Raw genomic sequence first — 14,739 nt, forward strand, 5'->3', positions numbered from 1 at the left:
TCTAGGGTCTAACTCAGTACCCTCTAGGGTCTAACTCAGTACCCTCTAGGGTCTAAATCAGTACCCTCTAGGGTCTAACTCAGGACCCTCTAGGGTCTAAGTCAGTACCCTCTAGGGTCTAAGTCAGTACCCTCTAGGGTCTAAGTCAGTACCTCTACCCTCTAGGGTCTAACTCAGTACCCTCTAGGGTCTAACTCAGTACCCTCTAGGGTCTAACTCAGTACCCTCTAGGGTCTAACTCAATACCCTCTAGGGTCTAACTCAGTACCCTCTAGGGTCTAACTCAGTACCCTCTAGGGTCTAAGTCAGTACCCTCTAGGGTCTAAGTCAGTACCCATTAGGGTCTAACTCAGTACCATCTAGAGTCTAACTCAGTACCCTCTAGGGCCTAACTCAGTACCCTCTAGGGTCTAACTCAGTTCCCTCTAGGGTCTAACTCAGTACCCTCTAGGGTCTAAATCAGTACCCTCTAGGGTCTAACTCAGTACCCTCTAGGGTCTAACTCAGTACCCTCTAGGGTCTAAGTCAGTACCCTCTAGGGTCTAAGTCAGTACCGTCTAGGGTCTAAGTCAGTACCTCTACCCTCTAGGGTCTAACTCAGTACCCTCTAGGGTCTAAGTCAGTACCCTCTAGGGTCTAAGTCAGTACCCTCTAGGGTCTAAGTCAGTACCTCTACCCTCTAGGGTCTAACTCAGTACCCTCTAGGGTCTAACTCAGTACCCTCTAGGGTCTAACTCAGTACCATCTAGGGTCTAACTCAGTACCCTCTAGGGTCTAACTCAGTACCCTCTAGGGTCTAACTCAGTACCCTCTAGGGTCTAACTCAGTACCCTCTAGGGTCTAACTCAGTACCCTCTAGGGTCTAAGTCAGTACCATCTAGGGTCTAAGTCAGTACCCTCTAGGGTCTAAGTCAGTACCCTCTAGGGTCTAAGTCAGTACCTCTACCCTCTAGGGTCTAACTCAGTACCCTCTAGGGTCTAACTCAGTACCCTCTAGGGTCTAACTCAGTACCCTCTAGGGTCTAACTCAGTACCATCTAGGGTCTAAGTCAGTACCCATTAGGGTCTAACTCAGTACCATCTAGAGTCTAACTCAGTACCCTCTAGGGCCTAACTCAGGACCATCTAGAGTCTAACTCAGTACCCTCTAGGGCCTAACTCAGTACCCTCTAGGGTCTAACTCAGTTCCCTCTAGGGTCTAACTCAGTACCCTCTAGGGTCTAACTCAGTACCCTCTAGGGTCTAACTCAGTACCCTCTAGGGTCTAACTCAGTACCCTCTAGGGTCTAACTCAGTACCCTCTAGGGTCTAACTCAGTACCCTCTAGGGTCTAACTCAGTACCTGGATCCCACCGCTTCCACCAAATGTAATGGAGTTACATTACATTCTTAACAAGTATGCCTAGACTAGGTTTATACTTAACAAGTACGCCTAGACTAGGTTTATACTTAACAAGTACGCCTAGACTAGGTTTATACTTAACAAGTATGCCTAGACAAGGTTTATACTTAACAAGTATGCCTAGACTAGTTTGCAAATCAACATTTCCCTAAAGTAATCTTTTTTTTCACACAGTATTTTTGTTGTTGTTGTCTTGCGATGATTCTGTCTGTGAACGTCAGCCATAATTATAGTTAATTATTATTATTATTATATTATTCATAAGTATAGTTCATTATTATTATTATTATTATTCATAATTATTGTTAATTATTATTATTATAGTATTCATAATTATAGTTCATTATTATTGTTATATTATTATTCATAATTATAGTTAATAATAATAATTATTATTATTATATTATTATTCATAATTATAGTTCATAATTATTATTATTATATTATTATTCATAATTATAGTTAATAATTATTATTATTATATTATTATTCATAATTATAGTTCATTATTATTATTATTATATTATTATTCATAATTATAGTTAATAATTATTATTATTATATTATTATTCATAATTATAGTTCATTATTATTCTATTATTCATAATTATAGTTAATTATTATTATTATATTATTCATAATTATAGTTCAATTCTCAGGTCATGTATCTGATGTAAACTCACCAATAAAGTCCTTCATGACTTGTGGGTAGTCCCCGTGGAAGATGGGAGTGGCGAACCAGCCAATGTAGAATTGGACGTATCGCTCTGCTGCCTCGATGTCCTTCTGGTTACTGATGTCTACCGGTTCGCCCCAATCTCCAGACAGAGAGATGCCCACCAGACCTGCAGGAGATGGGATCAATCGACCAATCAATGTCTTTATTGGCCCAATTTGGGAAATGTGTAGTCAGGATTAAAAAAAATTAAAAAAAATAAGAAAGGCTGTGATGCTGAATTACCTTTCTGTTGTCCTCTCCACTTGGTGTCATAGGTGTGCCAGACTTTAGCATGGGCCTGACAAGACAAAGAGAGAGGCAACTGGTATCATTGATAACCTGTCAATTCATCGTCAAACCTTCGATTAGTGGAATCAGATGTGTAGTGGTAGAGCGACAACAACAACAACAAAAAACGATTTGGGTCCACATGACAAGGATTAATAAATATTGATCTATTTGAATGAAATGTCCACAGTGGAGTTAATTGATCATGATAAAGTAGTAGAATACACACAGAGTTAGCCTGGTCCCAGATCTGTTGTTGCTGTATAGTCAGCTTCTATGGCCCCTGTAGGCTGGTCCCAGATCTGTTGTTGCTGTATAGTCAGCTTCTATTGCCCCTGTAGGCTGGTCCCAGATCTGTTGTTGCTGTATAGTCAGCTTCTATGGCCCCTGTAGCCTGGTCCCAGATCTGTTGTTGCTGTATAGTCAGCTTCTATGGCCCCTGTAGCACAAACAGATCTGGGACCAGGCAAAAATAGTGACCTCTCACCTTGATCATGTGATGCGCGGCCCGGTAGGCCCCTGTTCCTCTCAGCTTCAGTCCAGGAGCGTGCTCACCTGTCTCATAGCCCTCCACTGCCACCGACTGCAAACACACACTCCAGTTAGTCATTTACCCTGCCCCCCCCCCCCTATAGACATTTACCCTGCCCCCCCCCCCTCTATAGACATTTACCCTGCCCCCCCATAGACATTTACCCTGCCCCCCCTATAGACATTTACCCTGCCCCCCCCCCCTCTATAGTCATTTACCCTGCCACCCCCCTATAGACATTTACCCTGCCCCCCCCCTATAGTCATTTACCCCCCCCCCCTATAGACGTTTACCCTGCCCACCCCTATAGACATTTACCCTGCCCCCCCTCTATAGACATTTACCCCCCCCCCCATAGACATTTACCCTGCCCCCCCCTATAGACATTTACCCTGCTCCCCCCCATAGACATTTACCCTGCCCCCCCCCATAGACATTTACCCTGCCCCCCCATAGACATTTACCCCCCCCCCCCTATAGACATTTACCCTGCCCCCCCCTATAGACATTTACCCTGCCCCCCCCATATAGACATTTACCCTGCCCCCCCCCCCTATAGACATTTACCCTGCCCCCCCCTATAGACATTTACCCTGCCCCCCCCCCTATAGACATTTACCCTGCCCCCCCCCCTATAGACATTTACCCTGCCCCCCCCCCCCCTATAGACATGTACCCTGCCCCCCCCTCCTATAGACATTTACCCTGCCCCCCCCTCCTATAGACATTTACCCTGCCCCCCCTATAGACATTTACCCTGCCCCCCCCTATAGACATTTACCCTGCCCCCCCTCTATAGACATTTACCCTGCCACCCCCTATAGACATTTACCCTGCCCCCCCCCCTCCTATAGACATTTACCCTGCCCCCCTCCTATAGACATTTACCCTGCCCCCCTCCTATAGACATTTACCCTGCCCCCCCCTATGGACATTTACCCTGCCCCCCCCTATGGACATTTACCCTGCCCCCCCCTATGGACATTTACCCTGCCCCCTCCTATAGACATTTACCCTGCCCACCCCTCTATAGACATTTACCCTGCCCCCCCCTATGGACATTTACCCTGCCCCCCCCTATGGACATTTACCCTGCCCCCCCCTATGGACATTTACCCTGCCCCCCCCTATAGACATTTACCCTGCCCCCCCTCTATAGACATTTACCCTGCCCCCCTCCTATAGACATTTACCCTGCCCCCCTCCTATAGACATTTACCCTGCCCCCCCCCCCCTCTATAGACATTTACCCTGCCCCCCCATAGACATTTACCCTGCCCCCCCTATAGACATTTACCCTGCCCCCCCCCCTCTATAGTCATTTACCCTGCCACCCCCCTATAGACATTTACCCTGCCCCCCCCCCTATAGTCATTTACCCCCCCCCCCTATAGACGTTTACCCTGCCCACCCCTATAGACATTTACCCTGCCCCCCCTCTATAGACATTTACCCCCCCCCCCCCATAGACATTTACCCTGCCCCCCCCTATAGACATTTACCCTGCTCCCCCCCATAGACATTTACCCTGCCCCCCCCCATAGACATTTACCCTGCCCCCCCATAGACATTTACCCCCCCCCCCCCTATAGACATTTACCCTGCCCCCCCCTATAGACATTTACCCTGCCCCCCCCATATAGACATTTACCCTGCCCCCCCCCCTATAGACATTTACCCTGCCCCCCCCTATAGACATTTACCCTGCCCCCCCCTATAGACATTTACCCTGCCCCCCCCCCTATAGACATTTACCCTGCCCCCCCCCCCCTATAGACATGTACCCTGCCCCCCCCTCCTATAGACATTTACCCTGCCCCCCCCTCCTATAGACATTTACCCTGCCCCCCCTATAGACATTTACCCTGCCCCCCCCTATAGACATTTACCCTGCCCCCCCTCTATAGACATTTACCCTGCCACCCCCTATAGACATTTACCCTGCCCCCCCCCCTCCTATAGACATTTACCCTGCCCCCCTCCTATAGACATTTACCCTGCCCCCCTCCTATAGACATTTACCCTGCCCCCCCCTATGGACATTTACCCTGCCCCCCCCTATGGACATTTACCCTGCCCCCCCCTATGGACATTTACCCTGCCCCCTCCTATAGACATTTACCCTGCCCACCCCTCTATAGACATTTACCCTGCCCCCCCCTATGGACATTTACCCTGCCCCCCCCTATGGACATTTACCCTGCCCCCCCCTATGGACATTTACCCTGCCCCCCCCTATAGACATTTACCCTGCCCCCCCTCTATAGACATTTACCCTGCCCCCCTCCTATAGACATTTACCCTGCCCCCCTCCTATAGACATTTACCCTGCCCCCCTCCTATAGACATTTACCCTGCCCCCCCCCTCTATAGACATTTACCCTGCCCCCCCCCTATAGACATTTACCCTGCCCCCCCCCCCCCCCTCCTATAGACATCTACCCTGCCCCCCTCCTATAGACATTTACCCTGCCCACCCCTCTATAGACATTTACCCTGCCCCCCCCTATGGACATTTACCCTGCCCCCCCCTATGGACATTTACCCTGCCCCCCCCTATGGACATTTACCCTGCCCCCCCCTATAGACATTTACCCTGCCCCCCCTCTATAGACATTTACCCTGCCCCCCTCCTATAGACATTTACCCTGCCCCCCTCCTATAGACATTTACCCTGCCCCCCTCCTATAGACATTTACCCTGCCCCCCCCCTCTATAGACATTTACCCTGCCCCCCCCCCTATAGACATTTACCCTGCCCCCCCCCCCCCTCTATGGACATTTACCCCCCCCCCCCCCTATAGACATTTACCCTGCCCCCCCCCTATAGACATTTACCCTGCCCCCCCCTATAGACATTTACCCTGCCCCCCCCCTATAGACATTTACCCTGCCCCCCCCTATAGACATTTACCCTGCCCCCCCCCCCCCTCCTATAGACATCTACCCTGCCCCCCTCCTATAGACATTTACCCTGCCCCCCCCTATGGACATTTACCCTGCCCCCCTCCTATCGACATTTACCCTGCCCCCCTCCTATAGACATTTACCCTGCCCCCCCCCCTCTATAGACATTTACCCTGCCCCCCCCCCCCCCTCTATAGACATTTACCCTGCCCCCCCCCTATGGACATTTACCCTGCCCCCCCTATAGACATTTACCCTGCCCCCCTCTATAGACATTTACCCTGCCCCCCCCCTATAGACATTTACCCTGCCCCCACCCCCCCCCCTCTATAGACATTTACCCTGCCCCCCTCCTATAGACATTTACCCTGCCCCCCCCCTATGGACATTTACCCTGCCCCCCCTATAGACATTTACCCTGCCCCCCTCTATAGACATTTACCCTGCCCCCCCCCTATAGACATTTACCCTGCCCCCACCCCCCCCCCTCTATAGACATTTACCCTGCCCCCCTCCTATAGACATTTACCCTGCCCCCCCCCCCCTCTATAGACATTTACCCTGCCCCCCCCCCCCCTCTATAGACATTTACCCTGCCCCCCCTATAGACATTTACCCTGCCCCCCCCCATCTATAGACATTTACCCTGCCCCACCCCCTCTATAGACATTTACCCTGCCCTCCCCTATAGACATTTACCCTGCCCCCCCCCCTCTATAGACATTTACCCTGCCCCCCCCTATAGACATTTACCCTGCCCCCCCCCCCATCTATAGACATTTACCCTGCCCCCCCCCTATAGACATTTACCCTGCCCCCCCCCATCTATAGACATTTACCCTGCCCCCCCCCCATCTATAGACATTTACCCTGCCCCACTACCTCTATAGACATTTACCCTGCCCCCCCCCTATAGACATTTACCCTGCCCCCCCCTATAGACATTTACCCTGCCCTCCCCTATAGACATTTACCCTGCCCCCCCCCCCCTCTATAGACATTTAGCCTGCCCCCCCTATAGACATTTACCCTGCCCCCCCCTCTATAGACATTTACCCTGCCCCCCCCTATAGACATTTACCCTGCCCCCCTCCTATAGACATTTACCCTGCCCCCCCCCCTCTATAGACATTTACCCTGCCCCCCCTATAGACATTTACCCTGCCCCCCTCCTATAGACATTTACCATGCCCCCCTCCTATAGACATTTACCCTGCCCCCCCCCCCCATCTATAGACATTTACCCTGCCCCCCCCCCCCTCTATAGACATTTACCCCGCCCCCCCCCCCTCTATAGACATTTACCCTGCCCCCCCCTCTATAGACATTTACCCTGCCCCCCCTCTATAGACATTTACCCTGCCCCCCCCTATAGACATTTACCCTGCCCCCCCCTCTATAGACATTTACCCTGCCCCCCCCTATAGACATTTACCCTGCCCCCTTCCTATAGACATTTACCCTGCCCCCCCCCCCTATAGACATTTACCCTGCCCCCCCCTATAGACATTTACCCTGCCCCCCCCTATAGACATTTACCCTGCCCCCCCCTCTATAGACATTTACCCTGCCCCCCCCTCTATAGACATTTACCCTGCCCCCCCCTATAGACATTTACCCTGCCCCCCCCATAGACATTTACCCTGCCCCCCTCCTATAGACATTTACCCTGCCCCCCCCCCCTCTATAGACATTTACCCTGCCCCCCCCTATAGATATTTACCCTGCCCCCCTCCTATAGACATTTACCCTGCCCCCCCCCCCTATAGACATTTACCCTGCCCCCCCCTATAGACATTTACCCTGCCCCCTCCTCCTTTAGACATTTACCCTGCCCCCCCCCTATAGACATTTACCCTGCCCCCCCCTCTATAGTCATTTACCCTGCCCTCCCCTATAGACATTTACCCTGCCCCCCCCTCTATAGACATTTACCCTGCCCCCCCCCCTATAGACATTTACCCTGCCCCCCCCTCCTATAGACATTTACCCTGCCCCCCCCCCTATAGACATTTACCCTGCCCCCCCTATAGACATTTACCCTGCCCCCCCTCTATAGACATTTACCCTGCCCCCCCTCTATAGACATTTACCCTGCCCCCTCCCCTATAGACATTTACCCTGCCCCCCCCCTATAGACATTTACCCTGCCCCCCCCTCTATAGACATTTACCCTGCCCACCCCTCCTATAGACATTTACCCTGCCCCCCCCCTATAGACATTTACCCTGCCCCCCCCTATAGACATTTACCCTGCCCCCTCCTCCTTTAGACATTTACCCTGCCCCCCCTATAGACATTTACCCTGCCCCCTCCTCCTTTAGACATTTACCCTGCCCCCCCCTATAGACATTTACCCTGCCCCCCCCTCTATAGTCATTTACCCTGCCCTCCCCTATAGACATTTACCCTGCCCCCCCCTCTATAGACATTTATCCTGCCCCCCCCTATAGACATTTACCCTGCCCCCCCTCTATAGACATTTACCCTTCCCCGCCCTATAGACATTTACCCTGCCCCCCCATAGACATTTACCCTGCCCCCCTCCTATAGACATTTACCCTGCCCCCCCCTCTATAGACATTTACCCTGCCCCCCCTCTATAGACATTTACCCTGCCCCCCCTATAGACATTTACCCTGCCCCCCCCTCTATAGACATTTACCCTGCCCCCCCCCCCCCTATAGACATTTACCCTGCCCCCCCTATAGACATTTACCCTGCCCCCCCCTATAGACATTTACCCTGCCCCCCCCTCTATAGACATTTACCCTGCCCCCCCCTATAGACATTTACCCTGCCCCCCCCATAGACATTTACCCTGCCCCCCTCCTATAGACATTTACCCTGCCCCCCTCCTATAGACATTTACCCTGCCCCCCCCCTCTATAGACATTTACCCTGCCCCCCTCCTATAGACATTTACCCTGCCCCCCCCCTCTATAGACATTTACCCTGCCCCCCTCCTATAGACATTTACCCTGCCCCCCCCCTCTATAGACATTTACCCTGCCCCCCCTCAGTAGACATTTACCCTGCCCCCCCTATAGACATTTACCCTGCCCCCCCCCCCCCCCTATAGACATTTACCCTGCCCCCCTCCCCCTATAGACATTTACCCTGCCCCCCCATCTATAGACATTTACCCTGTCCCCCCCCCCTATAGACATTTACCCTGCCCCCCTCCCCCTATAGACATTTACCCTGCCCCCCCATCTATAGACATTTACCCTGTTCCCCCCCCTCTATAGACATTTACCCTGTCCCCCCCCTCTATAGACATTTACCCTGTCCCCCCCCCTCTATAGACATTTACCCTGTCCCCCCCCTCTATAGACATTTACCCTGCCCCCCCCCCCCCCCCCCCCTATAGATATTTACAGCAAGAACCGTTTTTAAATGGCTCGTGCCATTTTAAATAATCTAATTTGTTCCATCAAAGCACAATGTATTTAGTGTATTTTCCAAGGTCTCGACACACTTCACAGAAACATACAAATAAAACAATACGTTTGGTTTGAAGAGTTTTGAAAAGACTGAATTGTACCCATGGGTTGTTCAAGGTGATCCAGTATTTCACTCTGTTTCCGAATCTCTCAAAACACAGGTTGGCAAACTCATTGAAGTAGTTGACCATGCTGATGTTCTGCCATCCTCCGTACTTCTCCTGGAGGACCTACAGGAACACATAGAGGAAGAGATGAACCAGCCAAGGGAAATAGTAGAATCTCTTCTAGAATAATCTATTTTTTTGGGGGGGGGGGGGGGGGGGCTTTATCATAGAGTGGCTAATTTAATAGGATTTCTGTGGGCTTTATCATAGAATGTGTGGCTAATTTAATAGGATATCCGTGGGCTTTATCATAGAGTGGCTAAGTTAATGGGATCTCTGTGGGCTTTATCATAGTGGCTAATTTAATGGGATCTCTGTGGGCTTTATCATAGTGGCTCATTTAATAGGATCTCCGTGGGCTTTATCATAGAGGGGCTAATTTAATAGGATCTCTGTGGGCTTTATCATAGAGGGGCTAATTTAATAGGATCTCCGTGGGCTTTATCATAGAGGGGCTAATTTAATAGGATCTCCGTGGGCTTTATCATAGAGGGGCTAATTTAATAAGATCTCTGTGGGCTTTATCATAGAGGGGCTAATTTAATGGGATCTCTGTGGGCTTTATCATAGAGGGGCTAATTTAATAGGATATCCGTGGGCTTTATCATAGAGTGGCTAATTTAATAGGATCTCTGTGGGCTTTATCATAGAGGGGCTAATTTAATAGGATATCCGTGGGCTTTATCATAGAGGGGCTAATTTAATGGGATCTCCGTGGGCTTTATCATAGAGGGGCTAATTTAATGGGATCTCCGTGGGCTTTATCATAGAGGGGCTAATTTAATGGGATCTCCGTGGGCTTTATCATAGAGTGGCTAATTTAATGGGATCTCTGTGGGCTTTATCATAGAGGGGCTAATTTAATGGGATCTCCGTGGGCTTTATCATAGAGGGGCTAATTTAATGGGATCTCTGTGGGCTTTATCATAGAGTGGCTAATTTAATAGGATATCCGTGGGCTTTATCATAGAGTGGCTAATTTAATAGGATCTCTGTGGGCTTTATCATAGAGGGGCTAATTTAATAGGATATCCGTGGGCTTTATAGTAAAGACGTTTATCGTCTTAAAATGTATGACCTTTTTTAATGTGGCATAAACACAACCAGTCGCGATGTTTTCATCTGATTGTCAAACCTGTAAGCCTGACTACCCGCGCACGTTCTTCCGCTCTGAAATAATTCCTGCAATTCAAACAGTCAAAGACATCTGTTACAAAACACACACCAAAGTGATTATCGTTCATTAGACCTACACCGTGTGGCGTAAATGGATGCGTCCTCTGCTGTGCTCGCACGTCTCGTTCTCCGCCACTCATCTGACGCCCTTCGCATAATGTCACGGTTCTCGTTTGAACCACACGCCAGTTTGGAGTGTACTCCCGTACGGTTTCAAGTCCATTCACTCATTTCTCATGCGACTGTCATGCGGTAGGCTAATGATACATATTAGTGGAATAGCCCACGGTTTCCTTGGTATCTTTGTGTTCCTTAATGTTTAACCGGTGTGGCGTGCCGAACGTTCCCAGGACAACGTACAGACACATCGTCATCGCCGTACCTTTAGCATGACAGTGACCACAGGAGGTTTGGGCTAGACGACACAAATAGATCAAGGTACCAGGCTATGTCGTCTGTCTGTTCTATTAATAAGACCCACCTGAGGTAGATCCCAGTGGTACAGAGTAGCGATGGGAGTGATCTTGTTCTCCAACAGGTTGTCAATCAACTCATCGTAGTACTTTATCCCTTTCTCATTCACATGGTCAGCTGTGAAAGAAATCCCAGAACCCATCAGCGTGGACCAAAACGTTACACAATACAACTACACAGTAAAACTGGGAGCAATCGACAGTGTGTGTTTGTTTTTTTGTTGTCGTACCCTGCACCTACAAATGTACTGGATGTGTGTACCATACTTGTAATCACACGTGGGTAACTCACACTTGATCCCAGTAGGCATGATACGGGGCCAGGAGATGGAGAAGCGATAGTGGTCCAGCTTCAGCTCTTTCATTAGGGAGATGTCCTCCTGGGGTAACAACAGAGATGTTATAGCTCTGGTCTCATTAGGGAGATGTTCTGGTGTAACAACGGAGATGTCCTCCTGGGGTAACAACAGGAATGTTATAGCTCTGGTCTCATTAGGGAGATGTTCTCCTGGGGTAGCAACAGAGATGTTATAGCTATGGTCTCATTAGGGAGATGTCCTCCTGGGGTAACAACAGAGATGTTATAGCTCTGGTCTCATTAGGGAGATGTTCTGGTGTAACAACGGAGATGTCCTCCTGGGGTAACAACAGGAATGTTATAGCTCTGGTCTCATTAGGGAGATGTTCTCCTGGGGTAGCAACAGAGATGTTATAGCTATGGTCTCATTAGGGAGATGTCCTCCTGGGGTAACAACAGAGATGTTATAGCTCTGGTCTCATTAGGGAGATGTCCTCCTGGGGTAACAACAGAGATGTTATAGCTCTGGTCTCATTAGGGAGATGTCCTCCTGGGGTAACAACAGAGATATTACAGCTATGGTCTCATTCGGGAGATGTCCTCCTGGGGTAACAACAGAGATGTTATAGCTATGGTCTCATTAGGGAGATGTCCTCCTGGGGTAACAACAGAGATGTTATAGCTATGGTCTCATTAGGGAGATGTTATGGGGTAACAACAGAGAATTTATAGCTCTGGTCTCATTAGGGAGATGTCCTCCTGGGGTAACAACAGAGATGTTATAGCTCTGGTCTCGTTAGGGAGATGTTCTGGGGTAACAACAGAGATGTTATAGCTCTGGTCTCATTTGGGAGATGTCCTCCTGGGTTTACAACAGAGATTTTATAGCTCTGGTCTCATTAGGGAGATGTTCTGGGGTAACAACAGAGATGTTATAGCTCTGGTCTCGTTAGGGAGATGTCCTCCTGGGGTAACAACAGAGATGTTATAGCTCTGGTCTCATTAGGGAGATGTTCTGGGGTAACAACAGAGATGTTATAGCTCTGGTCTCATTTCCCCTCCAGGGTTCTCTTAGTATACAAGTAAAGGGTTACGTTTGCGGGAAACTAGTTAAATCAAATGTTTTAAGGTGAATTTCTAGGATTTTTACAATGGTCTGTTACCAGAGTAACGTTCAGTCGCTGATTTGAAGTTGTGTTATGGTACTTGTGCTGTTTTTCTTCAGTAAAGGAAGTCACCTTGATTTTGTAGTATCCCTGGCAGGAAGAGTCTCCGGTGTCATTCTGCAGTATCTTTCCCTTCCTGTGAGAGAACACGTCCCAGATACTCAGTCCTTTACCGTCTTGGTCCCAGGCTCCTTCTGTTTGATAGGCTGAACTGCCGGCACCCCACGAAAATCCTGCACACGGATGGAGAACGATCACGATCGGTCGATCAGTCTTTCAATCAGTCTGTCAGTCAATCAGTCAGTCAGTCAATCAATCAGTCAGTCAGTCAATCAATCAGTCAATCGATCAATCAATCTATCTGTCAATCGATCGATCAGTCAGTCAATCAGTCAGTCAGTCAATTGATCAATCAGTCAGTCGATCGATCGGGGTTGGAATTGTGTTGATGGTTGGAAGTGTTTTGATGGTTGGAAGTGTGTTGATGGTTGGAAGTGTGTTGATGGTTGGAAGTGTGTTGATGGTTGGAAGTGTGTTGATGGTTGGATGTGTGTGTTTAGGTTTGTGTTATACAATGTTTGACATTATGCAAGGTTGGATGTGCATTGTACAGGGTTTAATGTGTGTTCTGCAGGGTTTGAGTCCGTACCAGCTGGAAAAGTCCCATAATAGAAGGAGCCGCGGTCGTTCTTTGTCCAGTCGAAGTCCTCAGCCGCAGACAGACACAGCACCAGCACCAGCACATGGCACGTCCTGACCGCACAGCAGGGAAGCATGGTAGTCCTCCTATCTCTGGTGACCCAGGCACTGCTGAAACAGAGAGGGCTCTGATACATTCAGCAGCTCTCTGTCTCCGTGTCTCTGTGTCTCTGTCTCCGTGTCTCTGTCTCCGTGTCTCTGTGTCTCTCTCTCTCTCTCTCTGTCTCTCTCTGTCTCTCTCTGTCTTTCTCTCTCTGTCTCTCTCTCTCTCTGTCTCTCTCTCTCTGTCTCTCTCTCTCTCTCTCTCTGTCTCTCTGTCTCTCTCTCTCTCTCTGTCTCTCTCTCTCTCTCTGTCTCCGTGTCTCTCTCTGTCTCTCTCTTCTCTCTCTCTCTCTCTGTCTCTGTCTCTCTGTCTCTGTGTCTCTCTCTCTCTCTCTCTACTCTGTTAATGTGAATTCCCTTTGGTCTGACAGGTCACAATGCCTTCAGAAAGTATTCAAACCCCTCAACTTCAAAATGGAATGCATTCAAAATGGATTAAATCTTTTTTTCTCAACCATCTACACACAATACCCCATTATGACACCACACTACCCCATTATGACATCACAATACCCCATTATGACATCACAATACCTCATTATGACAAAGTGAAAGCATGTTTTTAGAAGTGTTTGCAAATGTATTGAAAATTAAATGCAGAAATAGAGTGGGAGGAAAAAGTATGTTAAACCTTTGAAATTACCTGGATTTAAATTGGTCACAAAGTCACAAAAATAGACAGTCTGCTTCAACTAATAACACACAACTTATTGTATTTTTCTTGTCTATATTGAATTCATCATTTAAACATTCACAGTGTAGGTTGGGAAAAGTATGTGAACCCCCTAATGGCTAATGACTTCTCCAAAAGCTAATTGGAGTCAGGAGTCAGCTAACCTGGAGTCCAATCAATGAGATGAGATTGGAGATGTGCGTTTGCTATTCACAAGAAGCATTGCCTAATGTGAACCACACCTTGAACAAACGAGATCTCCGAATTGTTGATTTGCATAAACCTGAAAAGGGTTATAAAAGTATCTCTAAAAGCCTTGATGTTCATCAGTCCACGGTAAGACAAATTGTCTATAAATGGAGACATTTCAGCACTGTTACTACTCTCCCTAGGAGTGGCCATCCTGTAAAGATGACTGCTAGAGCACAGCGCAGAATGTTCAATGAGGTTAAGAAGAAACCTAGAGGGTCAGGTGAAGACTTACAGAAATCTCTGGAACATGCTAACATCTCTGTTGACGAGTCTACGATACGTAAAACACTAAACAAGAAGGGTGTTCATGGGAGGACACCACGGAAGAAGCCACTGCTGTCCTAAAAAAACAAAACATTGCTGCACGTCTGAAGTTTGCAAAAGAGCACCTGGATGTTCCACAGCGCTACTGGCAAAATATTACGTGGACAGATGAAACT

The 14,739-nt window shown here is 48.7% G+C and overlaps 1 protein-coding gene across 1 annotated transcript in view; it reads right to left on the minus strand.

The window, feature by feature from the left end:
• lctlb (lactase-like b) overlaps positions 1–13,457 on the minus strand; it is a 33,319-nt gene extending 19,862 nt beyond the window's left edge. Inside the window, exons 1-8 of the mRNA XM_036968825.2 lie at positions 13,223–13,457; positions 12,646–12,806; positions 11,402–11,489; positions 11,118–11,227; positions 9,395–9,523; positions 2,896–2,991; positions 2,364–2,418; positions 2,086–2,247 (exon numbers count right to left, since the gene is read on the minus strand). Of these exons, the coding sequence (XP_036824720.2) occupies positions 2,086–2,247; positions 2,364–2,418; positions 2,896–2,991; positions 9,395–9,523; positions 11,118–11,227; positions 11,402–11,489; positions 12,646–12,806; positions 13,223–13,409 (988 nt within the window). The 5' untranslated portion in view covers positions 13,410–13,457. The remainder of the gene's footprint in view (positions 1–2,085; positions 2,248–2,363; positions 2,419–2,895; positions 2,992–9,394; positions 9,524–11,117; positions 11,228–11,401; positions 11,490–12,645; positions 12,807–13,222) is intronic.
• Between the last annotated feature and the right edge of the window lie 1,282 nt (positions 13,458–14,739).

The sequence above is a fragment of the Oncorhynchus mykiss genome, chromosome 4 (assembly GCF_057628025.1).
Source record: "Oncorhynchus mykiss isolate SJ-2025 chromosome 4, ASM5762802v1, whole genome shotgun sequence".
NCBI classification, from domain to species: Eukaryota; Metazoa; Chordata; class Actinopteri; order Salmoniformes; family Salmonidae; genus Oncorhynchus; species Oncorhynchus mykiss.